The sequence below is a fragment of the Cavia porcellus genome, unplaced genomic scaffold, assembly GCF_034190915.1.
Source record: "Cavia porcellus strain 051 isolate PalLab524CR breed Dunkin Hartley unplaced genomic scaffold, mCavPor4.1 scaffold_10, whole genome shotgun sequence".
NCBI lineage: Eukaryota > Metazoa > Chordata > Mammalia > Rodentia > Caviidae > Cavia > Cavia porcellus.
The window spans coordinates 32,316,590-32,332,505 of NW_026947493.1; the positions used below are offsets into that span (position 1 = coordinate 32,316,590).

At 47.9% G+C, this 15,916-nt stretch overlaps 1 protein-coding gene across 3 annotated transcripts in view; it reads right to left on the minus strand.

The window, feature by feature from the left end:
* The window catches only part of Colq (collagen like tail subunit of asymmetric acetylcholinesterase), a 64,080-nt gene that overhangs the window by 23,844 nt on the left and 24,320 nt on the right, over positions 1–15,916 (minus strand). For 2 of the 3 annotated variants that reach the window (XM_063257202.1, XM_063257201.1), the window contains exons 2-7: positions 8,733–8,845; positions 7,213–7,314; positions 4,167–4,211; positions 3,802–3,828; positions 2,138–2,209; positions 382–444 (exon numbers count right to left, since the gene is read on the minus strand). In XM_063257202.1, coding sequence (XP_063113272.1) covers positions 382–444; positions 2,138–2,209; positions 3,802–3,828; positions 4,167–4,211; positions 7,213–7,314; positions 8,733–8,845 — 422 coding nt within the window. Of the gene's footprint in view, positions 1–381; positions 445–2,137; positions 2,210–3,801; positions 3,829–4,166; positions 4,212–7,212; positions 7,315–8,732; positions 8,846–14,477; positions 14,951–15,916 lie in introns of those variants that run through there. The other variant, XM_013144046.3, reaches the window with a different exon arrangement.

Genomic DNA, 15,916 nt, shown 5'->3' on the forward strand with positions numbered 1-15,916 from the left:
TGTGCACTCTCCACATTGCACCACAAATTTTAGTGGAGCTGCAATCATAAAGATGTCCCAGAGGGTTGTGTTTGTATCAGGCTTAAAAAGAACATTGCTTTCTTATCTCGCAGAGACCTGAACAAAAGTTTCCATTTGCTCTGCTGTCCAGAAGCTTGATCATCACAGTTCAGGAAGACAGCAAGAAGGGTACCCCTATGCACCTGCATCCTGGGGCAAGATGTCCCCCAAAGGGCTGATAAGGGGAAGCACTGGGCTTTCCAGTATCTGTAACATTTCCCAGCCTAGGACAGCACCCCACACTCCCCCTTTTGTAGACCACAGCTGCTCCAGAGCCTTCGTAAGAAAATCTGAGATTGTCTCTCTGGAGCACACACTGACCTTCGAGCCCATTGGTCCTCTTGACCCTGGCAAGCCCATCATACCCAGGTCGCCTTTTTCACCCTGCATGAATTAAGAGAAGGACAAAAAAATCGACAGTGACATTTCTTCAAGAAACTGAACCAGAAGAGTTGCAGACAAGAAACAGAACTAGGAGAAGCAGGGACATGGAAACTGGATTGTGAATCTGAGGTCCTCCAGCCCCCCTCTCCCTTTTCCTAGGGACAGTTGCAAGCAGGCTAGGGAGAAAGCATGAAGGAACTGGAGCCTCAGAAGACATGGTGTCAGTACACACAAAAAACTTGGCCTGTTTTGCTCTTTGCATAGGGAGGGCCTTCAGATATCTCCATTCATGCTCACCCTATGTTCGTGGCCAAGTACAGTGAGTGTCAACCTCTGGATATAGTTGATGGGGGAGGGGGCACACTCAGGTTTATTAGTGGGTTCCATTACCCTCGAGAGAACACTGCAGCTGGAATTTCTAGCATGTTCCATACTTAAGAATTCTATATCAGCACCAACCAGTAGAAATATAGGTGAACCACAATGAATTTTAAGTGTTTTTAGAAGTCATGTTAACAGTAAAACTAAACAAGTGAAATTAATTTCACCAATATATTCTGCTTAATTCACTAGTTTTTATTGTCAATTTAAAATTATCAACAAGAAATTTTATATTCTGTTTTCATAATAAATACTTGAAATCTGTTGTTTATTTTATACCTATAAAACATCTCAACTTAAGTTAAATTTACATTCAAAATACTTCATCTGTAATTAGATTTCATGAAACTTCTAGTTGTGAAAGAATCACACATTCAAGTTGCTCTAAATATACCTAAAAGTTTTCAAATAACTGAATTGAGGAAAGGTTTTTAAATTTAAATTCAGATGAATTAGAATGAAAATTCAGCTCCTTGGTTGTGCTGGTGCATTCCGAGGGTTCACTTGCCATATGTGGCAGGATTGCCTGTCAGAGGGGTCAGCTCTATACAGTGGAGTTTAAAAAGAAACACTGTTGGGACTGTCCCACAGTGGACTGGAAATGCAGTTTTCTGTACCCATAATATAGCCAGTAAAAGAGTCAGAACAGGTGGTGGCATTCACCTGCCTATCCCTGATTCCGGTAAAATTTCCAAGTCAAACAACAGTTCACAGTGTGAGGGCACCAAGACCTCAGAAAAGTTTTCAGTACACACAAAAACTTTGCCTGCTTTGCTCTTTGCATAGGAAGAGCCTATCAGACATCACCACACCGTAGCCTAGGAGGGCTGAGAAGACCATAAGGAGACGCATGGAGGTGGGTGTGCTTCCTTCCTCTCTGAGGGAGGAGATTTCATCAGCACTTGATGATCCCTCTGGGTATGATTTTCACCTTTCTCCCAAGCTAGCCAACACCCACTTCCTCAGCCCTCTACTCTTGCCAGATCAGCTCGACAGGCAAGATTTTCCTGACACAAAGAGCCCTTGGGGTCATCACGGGGAAACCAGAGAATCTTAGCTAATTCTTGGGTCAAAGGAGAAGCAGGGCTCTGTGAAAGAGTATCCTGTTTCTCCTTTTATGGGCAGAGCCTTCGCATTGGACAAGGTCTACAGGCCAACTGAAGGAGGAAGTGTCTGGGGACCCCTGGACAGTCCCTAAGCTCCTTTCTTTCCCCTCTTTAGGTAATAATGCACTGACTATATGCCAGGGGACCTGTCATGTTTTGCTCTCCTTTTCTGACATCACATAAGCCCAAGAGCATAACACACTTACCCTGGGTCCTTCAGGGCCCGGCCAGCCAATGGGCCCAGGCATGCCCGGAACACCTGGGGGGCCAGGTCTACCCTTCAAAAACCAAGAATAAAAGTTAGGACAACTGGTGTGTTTCCCTCCTCCCAAGAACATCTTGGGCCCAGATACCAGTAGAGGGCCTCCCTGCATGGCCCACAGGGCCTTCATCCCTACCTTCCAAAGACTGAGGCCAGAAAAGCTGGGACACTTAGATACAAGTTAAATCCTTGGTGCCATAAAATATCACAAAACATAATTACATTCTACTCAATAAATGGAGAACAGAGGGACAAGGATGCTAACTAAACTTTTGTTTTTCAGTCTTTATCATGTCTGCCCACTCATCCTAATGTCTCCTGCATTCCAGCGGGTTCTCCACACCCTACTGTCCCCTGCTGTGGACTGAGACAGGACTGTGTGTGGATCAGCAGTAGACACTGTTGGTGCTCACTCAAGATCTTTTTACTGGCTTGGAGCACTATCCCCAGGAAGTTCCATCCTTCCTGTTAACGACACCTCTCCACAACCTGCAACTGTAGAGTTTATGCCTGGGCCACTGGATGCCTGGTGATTTGTGTACCTCCTTTTCCTACAGCCAGTAAGCCAGATTTCAGGTACCCGTGCTCCAGAGCTCCCACAGGGATCAGGCCTCTGAATTTGAACTTCACCTTAGACCACACTCTTGCTTGGTTTCCCTCACTCTCAACAAGATCCCTTAATAATTGTTCACTTGTACATATCTCTGCTTCTAGAGAAAACAACATAAGCCAAGGGCGATGGAAGGGCAAAGCCTGTAAGGGACACTGGAAGCATGGACTAGGGGTCTGTCTTGATCTCAGCCAGCTAAGATTTGAAGCACTCAGCAAAGCTCTCAGAGATGCCAAATGCTGGCGTGTGCACTGAGTTCTTGTGCTTTTCACACCCATGGCAGACATCACTAATCAACACAGCACTTGTTTGGTCTGAGCATGGGAACTTTCTTTTCCAGACAGCTGCTGCACTCTAGCTGGAGCTGACATCTGTACCTGGCAAGGGTCTTGTTGACATTGAACCCATCTGAGTAAAACATTTAACCAGAAATATAATTTAAATTTATAGCCATAAGTATCTTTTCTGCCAAAGTTTCACACTTCCTTCAATCACAGAACCAAGACTATCAGTGCGGGTGTCCACTAACCACAGTGAGTAAGACAGGCTGCTGGTTTCCTCCTCTGGATACTAATGAGAGTCTTGACAAAGAACATTTGGTTTGCTCAGCATCACTGTGACCATAAGTGACTCCCATTTATTTTAGATAGACCAAAAATCAAAATCTACTTGTTTATGTCTGTGTGGCACTTTAGTCCTTTGTGGAGCTGGCTGGAGCCCTGGAGGGTTTCTCTGATGGCTGGTGGATAACATGTCTGAACCTGGAGGAAGTTTGGCCGGGCCTGCTGCTGCTATTGGAAGAAACCTGAATGTCTGGGGGCAGCACGCTCTAGCTCCTGACCAAAGGACTGTTGTTGTCACTGTCCCTGTCCACCAGCTGCTTATTAGTGGCCGTAGCAGTGAACTGCTGGCTCCTCACTCCTGAGAGCATACAAGCACTCACATGCATGTGGCATACAGTGGCCTGGGTGACGCTGACAGAACAGTGGGGACCATACCTTCCTTCCTGGCCGGCCAAGCTCTCCCTGTGGATGGAGAAGACAGGTAAGCAGAGTCTGCTCTGGGGAGAAGTTCTGGCACCAGAGGACTTCACAGGACTGGTGGCTGGGTGCGACTGTGTGGCTCAGTCGGCTGACCAGTCCTCTGCTGGTCACAGCATTTCTTCCATGCCAACGGACCAAGCCAAACACACCAGCACTATCCCACACCCCCGTGGCAGCCAGGCATCAGGGGCCTTGCCGCTACACTGAGACAGAATTAGCACCTATTTTGAAATATTAACCAGAAAATTCTCAGTGGCATCCTGGTAAAACAAGCTGGAGTTACAAAGGAGAGGCGGGGTGAAGGAAGCAGGGGCTCGTACCTTTTCTCCCTTTGGTCCTGTCTTTCCAGGAAGCCCCGGTGGACCCTACACAATCAAGACAAGAATTACAGAGGGAATATATCAAACCAAAGGGGGATTGCTGCTGGGGAGGCGGAGAGAGCTCGGCACGCTGGGCCCTCCCAGAACCAGTGCTGTTCTGTGTGGGTGCGGGGTCCCAGGGACCCCAGAGAGGAGCTTTCTGTCCTGCAGCCCGTTCTCCTTGCCCCCTCTCCTGAGCCTTCTCAGCACTGCCTTTCCAGGGGTACCTCCACTGTAGTGCTCACACATCCACTCTCTGTGAGACTTTAATTTTGTCCCTGGAACCTTGATTACCTGAAACACTCCGGGTGCTTAATGAGAGCAGCAAAAGGATCCCAGGGAAATCCCACTTGCCAAAAACATGATGTGACACCACCTCTCCTAGCTTTTCAACTATCCTACTAAAGCTCTTCTGAGGCCCAGACAAGAGGGAAGGGAAGCAAGAGACTTACAAATTCCCATGGACCATTTGTGGGTGCAAGGTGCCTAGTCATTCTCCCTGTCCTTCTTTAGAAACAATGTTCTTTTTTAAGACATAAAAATGTGAAGAAGTAATAGCATACACTTCTGTCCCATTGCTGAGCCACAGAAGTGGGGAGATTCTACCTCAGGGGCTCTAAGAACCATTGTACCAACGCTTTGCACACCCGCATTCACAACACATTTTGAGCTCCCATTCTGAGCTTTGTGAAATGCTCAGTGATTGATTTTGTTTTAGAAATTCCCCAGGACACAAGGGACAAATGCATCAGGCACCCTCAGAGCCTCAGGTAAACATGCAAGTGAAAACGCAGCTTGAAATCTGCTCTCTACAGTTTGTTCAAATGGCCAGGGGCCCCTAACCAGTGGTTGGTTCCCAGACCTATCAGCCTACTGCAGCTCCTCAGAGATCTTGGAAAACTCTGAGAGCCCAAACCACACACCAGACCAATTAAATAACAATCTAGTGGGAAGAGAATGAGCTCCAGGAATTTCTGAAACTCCCCCAAGGGATCACAGCGTGCAGAAAAGGCTGAGAACCACCGTTTTGAATTTGTATACCTACTCTTTTGGGAAAGGGAAAAAGGAAAAAAATTGTATTTCATTCTCTTTGTTCTTCTAAGCTATAATATTTGTTGCTTCTTGAAATGGATAAAACTATTGTACAAGATCACTGTGTTCGTGCTCAGTGTTTCCCGATCTATAACGTGCGGGGTGGGGGGGAGCATGTCTTGTGAAAGGCTAAAAGGAGGATTGTGTTTGAGCCACTGGGGAAGGGGGATTCTGCATTGCTAGCCAGCTCCTACAGGTGCGAAAGCCACCAGTCCCCTGACCTCACCTTGAGAAGGGGCAGCATTCACACTATGATAGAGAACTGAGGGGGCCCCAAGACCTCACAGCTGGGCAACACAGCCCCAGGCAAGTCAAAGGGGATTGTGTGGGTCAGGTGTTCAGTGGGATGGAAGAGCTGCCATTCTGGGGTCCACAGAGGACCCCTCCTTTCTTCCCAGTGCTCTGTCAGTTCCCCTGCACCCTGAGACCCATCTGAATAGACTGCTGCAGGCAGGACAATAAAGTCCACCTTAGAGGATTTCCATCTCGCCTTTCTTCAGACTCCCCAGATCCTCTGTGGTAGCCTTTGGGCTCAAATTCCTGTTTTCTCTAGTGCATTCCACGAGTGTTTATGGAGAACAGGCTACAACTCTGTGCCCCAGTGTAGACTGGGAATACAACTATGGGTGGATGGAAAATGTCCCGTTCCCATAGGCAAGGACCTGTGAAGCTTTTTCTGTACAAGGCCTGAGAGGAACTAAATATCTTAGGCTTTGGAGGTCATATCTGGTCTCTGTCAACTCCACCTTCGTAACCCAGAAGCAGCCACAGAAAATAAAACTTCAGTTAGAAAAACAGACTGTTGCTGGATTGATTCATGGGCCACAGTATGTCACAGGGCTTACATTTCTATTATAGAGGAGGGACCAGAGAGACCAGGAACAACGACAGGAAATCAGGAAACCATAACAGATTGAGGAAAAATTCAACTAGATTTTGGGGTCTGGAGTGATGATTACTTTCATTATTTATTTCTAAGGAAGAGACATGAAAATTGAGTTCTGAGTGAATAAAAGGAGCCAGCTATGATCAATATCTGAAGGGAGAACTTCCCAAAAAGCAGGACCAGCATGTGCAAAGGTCCTAACATTGAAACAAACTTAGACGGTGTGAGAACACAGACAACTGCAGTGGCTGTGCTGCATGGGTACTGCAGGATGTGTGGGCTGCTGAGCGGATCAAGCCAGAGTCCTCTCTGTGAGGATACAGATCACTAAGACTTCCAGAGTTTGGCTCTTGGTCGTCCAGCGGTAGGAAGCCACGGGATGGTTAACTCAGGAAAGTGACAATTTCCATGTCCCCTCCATGGGCAGAACTTGAAGAGCTGACTGCTCAATGTACTCTCTTCCCCCTCCCAGGCTGGGACTCCCTCACTCATGGAGCCCCTCTCTAAGGCAGGCAGAGGACAGAGGAGAGAGATGGGGCTTCTAGAGGGGACTCTTTTCTTTTTCCAGAAAGTCTTTCTCCGGTTTTGTCTCTTTTTCACTCTTCCTTTACTTTTAGCAGGGATAAGCGGGCTGCTTGATAGCAATAGTGGGGGGCCGATGACGCTCCGAGTAATGAATAGTCCTCTGTGCCCCCACTTTCCTGCACTGCACGCTGGTACCTCTGGGTCTGTAGGTGGGCAAGTGGTCACATGAGGTGCATTACTGTCAAACTTTTGTCTCATGATAGCTATAGTTACAGCCATTCCCATATAGGCAAATCTCACTTGATTCCCATGAAATGTAGAATGGCAGGAGCATTATCCCCCTTGCATAGATTAGGAATCAAACCCAAGAGGCCAGAATTCACCCAGAAGAAAACCAGCGCTTTCCCCGGGAGGTCTGAGGGAGCAGGTAGAGAAGGAGAAGCAGCCCCTCAGCAGGTTCAAGGGGCAGATACCAAGAGGGGCTCCGCTGCTCTGCACACCCACCTGGGGGCCGGGTGGCCCAGGGGAGCCGAGCGAGCCTCGCGGGCACGGGGACTGTGAGGTCTCCAGGTCCAGGAGGAGATTCTTCACATCTGGGGAGAGAAGCTTCCGGGCAAAGCAACACAAGGTTACAGATCAGAGGGCACAGAAGCAGGGCCGCCTCCGTGGACATGGCCCTGCTCTGTGTTCAGGTCCATGACTGGCGATTCCTTGGCACCCTAATGGGTGTCCTGAGATAGACTCAGGAGCCAGCAGTTTCTGCTCTCTTGTTTTTGCTCTTGAGACCCTGGCTGGGTGGACTCATGAGATAGCATGGCCACTTTGGAAGGAGTTACTAAGCTCATTTCAAGGGCCCTGATTCAATGTCTAGGACAGCACTGTCCAGACGAAAAAACACGACGAGAACCACATTGCCATTTTAGATGTTCTGATAGCCACATTTTCATCTTTTAAAAAGGTCAAAAGAAAACAAGTGAAATTAATTTTATAATACATTTTGTTTAACCCAGTGTACCCCATTGTCCTTTCAATATATATTCATTATAAAAACTGCTATTGAGACATTTTCCATTCTTTGTGTTATGCTAAGTCTTCATACACCAGGGTGTATTTTATACTGTAGCACATCTCAGTTTGAACTAGGGTCACTGAAGGTGCTTGATAGCCACTCAAGCTAGTAGCTATGGGACAGTATAGGTCTAAGAGCTTCCAGAAAGATCTGAGTTCCAAGTCCCTAGAATGCCGTGGCTTTTCATCCTCTAGGTTCTAAATCCTGAGCTTTTCTCCACCTTTTCCTTTCTCCCCAAAATCTGTTCCTTCTCATGCTTCAGTGTGGCTACTGGGACACTTTCCTATGTCACTTCATGGATGTGGTCTACCGAAGACATGGACTCTAGGAAAGTTTTTTTTTCTGTGATTGACATATAAGATTTATTCATTTTTATGAGATATACTATGATAATGTAATATTCATATACAACGTATAATAATCAAATCAACATTTATGATTTCTCTGGTTGGGAAACTTTAGGCTTTTTTCTAATTATTTGAAAATATAAATTGTAGATTAGTTACTCTGCTGTGTTAAAGAATGCTAGAAGTAATTCCTCCAGCCTAATTGTACTTTGGTATGTGTTTTCTACCTTTTATCCATCCTCCCTTTTCCATTTCTACCTTCTCCATTTTTATCTTCCCATTGTTTTACCCCCTGGCTGGGGTAATTTTATTAATACTTGAGAGAATAGAAAAGAAAGGGGAAATTCTGTATCTGAAGTCGATAGAAACCCAAAAAGTTATAAATTCACCTCATTGTTTTAAAAAAGATGGGACACTTTGCCAAGATCAGTACCTGGCTGAGAAGACCTTCCCTCCAACACTGATTTGAGATCGTACAAGAATAGATATGGCCCAGGAACTGCAAATGTCTTTTTCAGGGCTCAACTTCAGGGTGAGAATGAAGGGGTAGACTCTCAACCAAGGCTGTGGAGGTGGCCCACGGGGACCCTTAAGTGCTAAGTACTCACCGGACTTCGGTCTCCGCGGAAGAATGGTGGAGGGAAGAGCGGGGGTGGAGGGGGGGTCAGGAGACAGCATGTCTTGTGGCCACCACGCTTCTTCTGATCCAGGCCAGGAAGGGCTGGCAGAGAAAACTGCTGCTTGTTAGTATGGGGTCATGCTCACTGTGCCCAGGGGACCCACACAATCACCCCAAACCTCAACTCTAACTTCTGGTATGTAGGTGTAGGGAGCTGCTCTGGATCTCATCTCCCGTCGTGGCATTGAGGAGTTTATATGTGTAACCCCAGGGGAGGAGTTATTGGAATTCTAGTTAGTAAATTCCAGTCACCACTTCCAGTGCAACGTGCAGCTAAAGTAAAGAAACAAACACACATCTGCAGTTGTGGGGACCCAAGGGTGTCCCAAGTCCTGTCGGAACAAAGGTTAACTGGAAGACAGCCAGGATCCAGGCCAAACCTGGGTTTTATTAACTCGTGAGGAGGGAGTGGCCCAGGTGAAAGACTGTGAGAACGGCAGGAAGTAGGTGAGTGCTGTGAGCTGGGCTGGGTAGGAGGCACCACGGCATCTCTGCCATACACCAGAGAGGTGTGCAGAGAGAGTTCCAGATTCCAGAAGCAGGCAGCCTCTAAGTTTGGAGGAATCCACATAACACAGTTTGAGGAAATACCTTGTGCTTTTGGTCAGTTGCCTCAATTTTGGTGTTCAGCCCTCCTGCCCTCCTGCCCTCCTGCCCTCTTTGTCGAGGCTGAATTCCAGCCAACAGCACTACTGTTTCTCAGCCTGGCTCATGCTTAGTAGCAGGGAGCTACAGGTTGGGCATCACTGCTTCAAGGCTACACATCAGCACACTGGCTAGACCCATTTGCATGGCTTAAAGTCAATTGACGGGGTAGAGCATGTTCTTAGTCAGCTCTGCATGGATCAATACATGGAAGTAAGGCAAGGGTTTGCCAAGATGGAGACAAATGGTCTTTTTCCAGGGAGAGCTGGCCTAGTGGTCCTCCACATTAGGGATGTGAACAGATCTGTTTGCTACTTGACATAACCTTGCCTCGCTTTTGTGGAATTAATATGGCACAGACACCATGACACTCTAAGATGCATCTCTCCTTCGTCAAAACCTGTCACTCTGTAGTTGTGAAAAGCAATGCAGAGTTCAGACAGACTCATAATGTGGCCCAGTAATGGAGAGCAGGAAGTGTTTGTTAATGACTCTGACACTGCACTTAGAGGGAAACTGTGTAAACAAGAGCAGCCAGAGCTGGAGGTGGCAGTGATGTCCAGGTGCTCAGGCCCACGATTAAAACACAGCCTCTACATGCAGACTCACACGTCAGTCATTTCACTAAAGTCACAGTTTAATGTCCCAATAAGCCAGAGACCTAATCTGAGCATGAGGAGATAAGGGAGGGTCTTGGACTTCTACACCTTCCTTTCTAGGTAGAGTCTCACCTGCGTCGAGTACGTATTCAGTGGGAAACTTTATTACAAAAAGCTCCAGATCGTAAGTGACATCCCAGGATATCTCTACCAAGTGAACAGATTCTAGAAACCAGCACTCAAGTCAAGAAATAGACACCCAGCACCAGAAGCCACGTAAGCGCCCATCCCAGGGCTCCCTACCTGCTGCCATACTGAATCTAACACCAGGGGCTCATCTCACCTGGTTTTTAATTTCATATAAATGGAACCATGTAGTCTGAGTTCCTGCTTTTGACTTCTCTTGCATGGCCTGGTGTTTGTGGGAGTCCCAGAAGCTACTGTGTGTAGCTAGCCCTGCTAAGCAGAGGTCAGCTGTACGTCTGTCAGTACCATCTAACTCCCTCCGCTGCACACTGGGTGACATCACTGCACGCCTACCCAGACAGCTAAAATGAAAAGGTCAGAAAATACCAAACGTGGCACGGGTATAAAACAACCAGATTTATCACACACCGGTTGGTGGGAGGAAGCTGATGTAATGTGTTTGCTTGCTATTTTCTACTAAAGCTAAACATAGATACACACTGTACCCCAGTAGCTTCACTCCTAGGTATTTACCAACAGAAAGGTGGGTGTGTTTTTCACCAAAATCCCCGAACTAAAGTGTTCATGGCAGCAATGTGCACAATCGCCAAAAGCCATCCCTTTTTAGTTCCCAGTTTTGATCTCACCATGGCACCCTAACCTCTACGCTTTCACAGAATCACTGAGCTTCCGGAATCTGTGTGGTCATCTATCACCACATCTATCATTGTGACTCTGACTTCAAGTTTTAGGATCCTCAGCTTCCCAGGCTAAGGTAGGGTGGCCCTGCTGTGTTTTTGTTTTTGCTGTGAGGTACTCAGGATCAAACACAAGGAGGGCTAACCTTCATCCCTTCAGCCTCTTTTAAAATTTTATTAAGTTGTCCATGCTGGCCTCACACTTTTGATCTTCCTGCTTCAGTCTCCTGAGAAGCTGAGATTACAGGTGTGTGTCAACATGTCTAGTCCTGCTACATATATTTTTCTGGGTTTATCTTCACATTAATTTTCTCCATGAAGTAAAAACAGTTTTCTCAGTTTCCTGGGAGACTCATTCTCAGGGTCTAATAGTGTTCCTGAAAGACAGCAGACACTCTACACATGTTTGCTGAACTAATAGCATTAATGACATGCACCATATGTAAGATACCGCTTCAGTGGTTCGTGCAGAGACACTTACCTACTCCTCACAGCCAGTGTGACAGTTAAGCACCATCATCATTACCACCACCGCCACCATCATCATCATCACCCCCAGTTCACAGAACAGTTAGCTGAAGCAGCAAATCAAGCATTTTATCCAAAATCATTCAGGTTGTAAGTGAAAGGGCCCGGACTTGACCCTAAGCTGTCTCGTTCCAGAGTTAAACTCTATACTATGCCTGCATACAGGTAAGAATGAAGGCCAACACCTAAGAAGGAGGTAAAGCCTCCCAGAAAAACTACTTGAGACTACTGCATCAATTTCTACCCCCAGTGACCACTGGGAACACAACTGCAGTCCCCCAACCTGTGTTTGCCGACTCACTCACTGCAAGAGGAGCAAACTCACCCAGGAGGAGCCGGAGGCATTTCGGTAAGAAGGGCTGACTCGAGGGTCTGGGTTTCTGCTGGGTGATGTCGGGGGGAACTACGAGGAAGCAAGTCTGGCTCTGCTCTGGGGTCAGGAGGCAAGGGCTCAACTGTGCTGGGTGTCTTCACGTCAGCAATGGGAAGGGAAAAGGACCAAGGTTGTGATCGGTAAAAAGCAGTGACCGCTTGTATTTGCAAAAATGGGGAGTGATCATTGTGGCTGGATGACGCTCTTGTTTTCCTTCTGTTTGGTTAGGGTTTTAGGGTGTGCTTACTTTTGTCCTGACCCTTCAAGATCACAGAGTGGTGCCCTCTGGGGCTGGTGTGTGTGAAATTGTCCATGTGCTACAGTGGCACACCACACCACCTCAGGTCGGCTCTGCTCTCATGGGCTGCTTCTTCCAGCAGTCAAAGGACAGAGCTGTACGGTTACCACACTTGACACACACACATACACCGCTCTTCCCTTAAGGCGCTGAGTAGCAGGAGGGGCACTGTCAGCGCTCCACCCTATTTCGGCTATGTGGGGAAGCGCTGCCCTTCTACACTTCCCTCATTGTCTTTCTTCTCCCGCAGAGACAGCTAAAGACCAAGGTTGCCGCTTCCCACAGAACCTCTGCCAGCCAGGAACACCTGGGAGGCTAGCGGTCCGTGTGGCAGATTCCCTCTCATCACCATTTATTTTTCCAGACCATATATGGCCGTGAATGACTTCCTTCACTCAGTACCCAGTTTAGTTTCTCCTGGTGACATAACAATCACTTCTATTTCTTCCCAGAGACTGCGGACCCCATCAGTGAAAACGAATGACCACTGCTTCTCCTGACGAGATGCCTGCACTGTCCACTCCACCTCCCTGCCCCTTGACCTTGACCTACTTCCCCGCAGCAGGTGAAAGCCATCTATTTCTGTCCCCTCCCTCCCTGGAACTGTTTGTTTTTAGCACAGTCTAGTTTATTTACAGCTCATTCTAGTCCAGAGTATTTCCACCAGGTGGACGTGTTTTGGAGCAGCTTGCCCCACTCCACCCTCCCTGTCAGCTAAGCCGGGACTTCACATGTCTATTTTGGTGGCACTGGGTGGCCTGTGGGTCTGTCTCAGAACTATGCTGTCTCTATTGGAGTCATGTCTGAGCTCAGGGTCGTCTGGAAAAGCCCCAGAAGGTTGTAACAAGAACAACTGCGTGTATGCATGCGTGTGTGCATGTGTGTGTGTGTGTGTGTGTGTGTGTGTGTGTGTGTATACTCCGGGCTTGTGGAAATCTGGACACAATGTGGTTCAGCCCCAGGCAGCATCACAGGAATGCCGACTACCATGGAAGTTTTGGTCTGCTTGCCCTTGCTAAGGACATCAAAGTCATGTTGTATGCAGCCACTGCTTTGCCAAATTATTCCTAACTGTCCGAAATGAGCTTTTGGTGAGCGCTTGGATATTTTTTCCCATAGTTCGTACTGGTTTTGCTCTTTAGACTTGATACTCACTCTTACAAAAGGGTCTTCCTTCTGTTTCATTCTGAGAAACTGAAACACATCCTGGGAAAGTGACTCAAACCTACTTACTTTTGGAAACACAGGGATGTGACTAAAAGTCTGAGGGAAGAGGAAAGCAGTCCCAGAATACATTGCAACTCCTTTCCTCATCTGTTCCACAAGGCATTTGGACCAATGGCCCAAACCATCTTCAGAGGCCTTTCCAACTAACTACGACGCCAGGGTCATCTGCATCTCCCCACTCATAAGACCAAGCCATCCATAGGCCACGGAGACAGCCTTTCCCGTTTCTCCCTCCTCCACGCAGTGGCCCCTCAAATCCAGCCCATGCGTCTCAAGAAGTCTCGAAAGGAAAGAAATGACACAAGAGGGTGTCCTGCCCTGCCAGGTGAAATGGCGAGGGAAGCCACATGCTAATGATTTTGCACCTGCTTGTCCAGTTGGTAGACTATTAACTCTTTGCTTCCTCCTCCCTCCCTGCTTTGGGACCTTCCCTGGCTGCTAAGAGTGGCACTGGACGGCGACCTGGTGAGGAGGGAAGGCAAAAGGCACACGCCCTGTGGCACCACTGAGTGCCCCCACCATGGCTAGTCAGCTCAGCAACAGCCATGTTCTCACACCAGCTGACTGTAGCCTGCCAAGAGTTTTGGGTGATCTATACATTCCAGGGAAGCCTGCCCCCTAAATCCTGCGCACAGGTCACACAAGCCTAGAGTACAAGCCTGACCCCTGAAGTAATTCAAGCTTCTCTGAAACACCACAGTAAAAGTTCGTGGTTCAGCATTTGCATCTGAGGATACAATCTACGAAGAAAGTGGGGTGGTGGTTTGGTGGCTACTGCCCCTGCCCCATCGCCCAAGCCAGGTGGCCTGCAGGGTGATGGAGTGTCCTAACACCCAATGCCAGGGAGCCCCAGACCACAGAACATGATTTCACTCCAAAGCCAAGGGAACAGCAGCTGTGAGCCTGAAGTCAAGCTCACAGGAGGAGCACAAGCAAGTGCGCACACACGGCCGCATGTGCAGGACCCCACTGACCACTGTCAAAACCTTCATGCTGCAATTCTCCCACAGGCTGAGAAGTTTAATGTTTGAAAGTTTGCTGCAAGCTGCTGGCTTTGTCTGCTTTCTGAGTCATTTTTCCAAAACAATCCATGCACATGCACGCGTGCACACATACTTACCCCAGCAGCAAGCTGAGAAATAGAGCAGCCCCGAGACGGTGAGCAGGTGTGTGAGGCTGAGTGATGGGCCCAGCATCATGGGGCGAGGCCCAAGGCAAACTGGCTGGGAACACGGGCTGGAGATGCCTGAGATCTGTCACGCCCCCAGTGCTCCCTGAGCCTGGCCTGCATGGCATTTGGGGTGGGTGGGAGCTGGCCAATCTCTGTTTTGATGTTGCTTCTGCTCCTGGTGCCAGGGGCCTGGGGTCATTCCTGAGCTGCCAGGAGCTGTGTCCTGGTCACCCACAGATGCTCCTTAAGATGACAGAACCTGAGGTTGGGGGCCTGGAGATACTGATCACCCATGGGAGCTGAGAAGAAATGGAGCTTGACCGTCAGACAGGCTGCCTTTCATCAGGCTCAGAACCTGCCTGTCAGCGCTGCTCCAAGGCTCTGGGCCAGCCCCTGTGGGGGTGTCCAAGGAGACGCTGCCCTCTTCTGTGGCCGAGAGACCTCTGGCTCTGGGGCTGTGCCAGAGTGCTTCCTACAAAGACAAATTTAACCAACACACACACACACACACACACACACACACACACACACACACACACGCACACACACACACACCATGCAGCAAACCTAATTTTAAAATTTAATTACTTTTTTGCACTTTCAGGGATTACTGAACTGAGGGCCTTCTCATAGCTACATCCCCAGCTTTAAAAAAAATTTTTTTTTTTAAATTTTAAGACAGCATCCTTTTGCCTCAGCCTTCAAGAGTGCTTGGGATTACAGTGTGCACCATGATGCCCTTACTTGTTTTTGTGCTAGAGGATGATCCCAGGGCCTCTCACATGTTAAGTGACCAACTGCAAACCTTTCTTAGATGAAGTCTGCCTAATGAAAGGGCAGCTACTAGATACACCTGAAATCACCCAGTGCATGTACACGCCCACACACACAGTCTTCTAGATCATAGGAAGAAAAAGAAGATTCTAGAACTTAACAACAAGCACTATTGTTAGTAAGCTTAGTAACAATCATGGACGATAGAGTAAGCAAACTTTGTTTTGTCGGCTCAACGGTCTCACTATGTAGTTCAGGCTGGCCTTGAACTCACTAGGTAGCTCAGGCTGGTGTCAAACTTGAGGCAATTCTCCTGCCTCAGCCTCCCCAGTGCTGGGATTACAAACGTGTGCCATTATGCCTGGCATTGTTATAAAGGGGCAGACAGTAAACATTTTAGGTTTTGTGGGTCACATGGTCTTTATTGCAACTAACTTTGCCACCACACATGAAAGCAGCAATGAACAATGCCTATAGCACAGAGTGTGTCTATGTTCCAACACGAGTTTATTTATAAAACCAGGAGGCAGATGAATTTGCCTTACAGGTTGGGGTTTGTGGAACCCCATACCACACTCTTCCAATGAAAGGTCACATACAGTATTTACCTATTT